The sequence below is a fragment of the Apodemus sylvaticus genome, chromosome 10 (genome assembly GCF_947179515.1).
Source record: "Apodemus sylvaticus chromosome 10, mApoSyl1.1, whole genome shotgun sequence".
Taxonomy (NCBI): domain Eukaryota; kingdom Metazoa; phylum Chordata; class Mammalia; order Rodentia; family Muridae; genus Apodemus; species Apodemus sylvaticus.
In genome coordinates, this window is record NC_067481.1 from 5,906,196 (window position 1) to 5,909,706 (window position 3,511).

Here is a 3,511-nt window from a genome sequence, read left to right on the forward strand (position 1 = left end):
TAGTGCTTTTTGCCTCAGACCTCCAGGAGAAGGAAAGCTAGACCTTGGGGCTGTGGAGACAGGTCACTTCCTGTCCTTATAGAGAACCTGGGTCCAGTTCCTAGCACCGTGTCAGGTGGCTCACAACTACTGCAACTCCAGCTCCAGGGGATCCAGTGCTCTCTTCTGGCCTCTGAGCACGCCCCCAACCACTCTCCTTTCTCTCTCTCTCTCTCACACACATACACGTATATAAAAATAAATATTAAAAAATTACTCAAGCTAGGTGGTGGTGGCCATGCCTGTAAGCCCAGCACCAGGAAGACAGAAACAGACGGATCTCTTGAGATTGAAACCAGCCTGGTCTACACAGGAAAACCTTATCTCAAAAATAGACAAAACAGCCGGGCAGTGGTGGCACGTGCCTTTAATCCTACCTAGCACTTAGGAGGGAGGCAGAGGCAGGTGGATTTCTGAGTTTGAGACTAGCCTGGTCTACAGAGTGAGTTCCGGGACAGCCAGGGCTATAGAGTGAATCCCAGGCTACCCTGAGCTGTAGAGTGAAACCCTTTCATATTTTTTTCTTTTTTTCTTTCTTTCTTTCTTTCTTTTTTTTTTTTTTTTCAGAGATAGGGTTTCTTTGTGTAGCCCTGGCTGACCTAGAACTTAAGAGATCCACCTGCCTCTGCCTCCTGTGTACCGCAATTAAAGGTGTACGCCACTACTGCCTGGCCAAAACAATGTTTTTATTTGAAAGAGAAAAGCTTGTAGCTGTGAAGGTGGCAGCCATGAGGCTGAAGCAGATTGGACCACTTGGGATCTCTGTCATCTAGTTGAACCAGAAACCAGATTGCGATCCCCACGGAGCCCCCAAGGGCCCTGAGAGAACTGGGTTACATGTAGGGCCCTGAGACCTCAGCCCCAACTGCTCTGCCTTTCCTCCAGGGCCGTCAGGCTGATGGGTAGCAAGAATAGCCCGTTCTGGCAGAGGTGGTCCGGCGGGGAGGAGGCCATGCGCTTGCTCCAGTCAGCTTGGTGAAGAAGGCTCTGCCCACACCATGAGCCACAGCCACTGGGGACAGAGCTGCTTTATTCGTAGGCAGAGGTGCCAGTACTGGGGGAACCAGGATAGAAGGGGAACCCAGGGAGGCAGGTGGGTGGGCCCGCACACTGGTGCCCAAGTGCAGTTTGGCTCTGCTGCATGTCCCTACCCCAAGGATGCCACCATTCACAAGTCCCCGGCTCCTGGCTGTCCCTCATTCCCAGCGTTAGGAGCTGGGGAGGGATGTCAGGCTGGCCCAGAGTGAAGGCTCCCAAGGACCAGGGCACTGCACTGGCGCACAGAAACAGCAGGCAGAGGAGGAAGTGTGGGGCAAACCTCCCCCTGACCCATTTCCCATCCGGGTCCTGCTTTGTGCACAGTTCAGAAGGCAAGAGGTCGTCTGGGGACAGACAGCAGTCTGTGCTGAGGGGAAGCCACCTCCTGTCCTCTTTATTGACCCTTACCTCTCCAGCTGAGAACCGCTGTCTCCCTTCCTGCTAGCCAGCTCTAGTTGGATGGACTCTAGGCAGAGAAGGATGTGACACGGGAGGTGGGCAGGAGCCCCTGAGCCGCCACTCCCACCCTCGCCGCGGCCAAGGGCACAACGTGGGTCAGCATCCACTGTTCCTGCGCAGGAAGGTGTGGCACCGTAATGAACACTGCAGCTCCGTGAAGGTGAGAGCGCCCACGGTGATGGCACACGGGCCCACAGCCCGGAAGCCAAACTTCTCATAGAAGGGGACCAGGGCTTCCTCACACATGAGCACAGCCCGGCGCACAGCCGGCTGACTGCCCAGGTGGTGAAGGTATCTCCACAGCAGGACAGAGCCCTTGCCCTGCTGCCGGAAGGTTCTGTGCACTGCCAGAACGTGCAGGTGGGCGGTGCGGCCTCCGGGCCTGTGTAGTGTCAGCGCCTCCTGGGGGGTAGGCAAGGGACAGATGCCTGGTTACAGCTGCTGATACCTGCTCCTCCAAACCCAACCAGACCAAAAGGAAGGGTGTCCTGAGTACCAGGAGTGTCCAGGGCTCCCTTCTTACCAGACAGGACCCCACCGCAACCCACATCTACAGCAAATCTCAACAATTCAAACGACTGTTTCTTAGGGGTTGCCTAAGACTGTCGGAAAACACAGATATTTACGTTACAACTTGAAACAATAGCAAAATTATAGTCGTGAAGCAGCAGTGAAAGTGATTTTGTGGTTGGGAGGGGGGTCACCATGACATGAGGAACTGTGTTTAAAGGGTCACAGTGTTAGGGAGGTTGAGAACCGCTGCTCTAAAGGGATGGGCAGAAGGGCTCTTGCCTTGGGAGGGGTCCTGCCGCTCGGACTCACGCTTTGCTTCGGAAGGAGACTCCCATCTCTGCGGAGCTCGCCCCGCCCTCACCTGAGTGAGTCTCTCCTTGTCCCAAAGCGAGCCGATGATGAAGGCCACAAGGCAGCCTTCCTCAAACCAGCCCAGTGACAGCTCTGGACACAGGGTGAGGAAGTGCCGGATCTCATCCAAGTGCAGGGGACAGGTGCCCGAGACAGAGATAAAGGCTGCAGCGGAAGGCAGGGACGAACAGATGCTTGCTGTGCAAGGGCCTGTGGCTTGTGTGTGCACAGACGCGGTCGGTCACTCAGATGACCCTGCCTCGCCTGGGAAACCATGGGACTCTGGGCTGTTGCTTCCTACTCTAGAGCACACCTCCATCTCTCCCCTGTCCCCGCATCTCTCCTCACCCGTGTGTGTGTGTGTGTGTGTGTGTGTGTGTGTGTGTGTGTGAGAGAGAGAGAGAGAAAGACAGAGACAGAGACAGAGAGAGGGGGGAGAGAGACAGAGACAGAGAGAGAGACAGAGAGAGGGGAGAGAGACAGAGAGAGAGAGAGACAGAGACAGAGAGAAAGAGAGGAGTCAAATTTGACTCCTAAAGGCAAGAGCCTTGGGAGCTCGCTCGTTCAGAGCACCCGCCCAAGCCCCACTCACCTTCCCGCTCAATCTCAAAGGCACTGGTGGCATCCTCAAGCGTGAGGCAGCGGAACTCGCTGGCAGGGAGTGTGTGGCGCCGCTGGCAGCCTAGGAACTCCGAGGTCCCGAGTGGCAGGTGCAGGGCCTCAGGTTTCAGGGAGTGGATGTTCAACATGGGCATCTGGCCACGGAACCCTCCCCGGGGCTCCCCAGCTTCAGATGTGGTCCCTCAGCGCTGCCAGAGAAGAGGGAGAGTCTGGCCTCCATTGCAAAGAATGCAAGTCAGGCATCTCTTGGGGTAGAGCCTGTCCCCAGGTGCCTGGACCTCAAGGCAAATTCCAGGAGCTTGCAATGTTAGTGTGATTTCCTCTCTTTCACTCATGAGCTAGAAGTCCCTTGGAGCAATTGGTCAAAGCCCCAGACTCTACTATACGCCCTCCAGCCTTGGGAGGCTGTGGGCACCATAACTGTATGTAAGCATTGTACCCCAAGAGGGTAGTAGAGCCAGGGGCCACGAACCTCCAGCCTCTTCTGAAT

The 3,511-nt window shown here is 55.9% G+C and overlaps 1 protein-coding gene across 1 annotated transcript; it reads right to left on the minus strand.

Moving 5' to 3' along the window:
• Positions 1–1,632: 1,632 nt before the first annotated feature.
• Positions 1,633–3,155, minus strand: Aanat (aralkylamine N-acetyltransferase). The gene is made up of 3 exons (XM_052197593.1): positions 2,993–3,155; positions 2,411–2,565; positions 1,633–1,938 (listed from the first exon to the last, which is right to left on the minus strand). Exons 1-3 carry the CDS (start codon positions 3,153–3,155, stop codon positions 1,633–1,635), a joined length of 624 nt encoding a protein of 207 aa, XP_052053553.1.
• Positions 3,156–3,511: the final 356 nt, after the last annotated feature.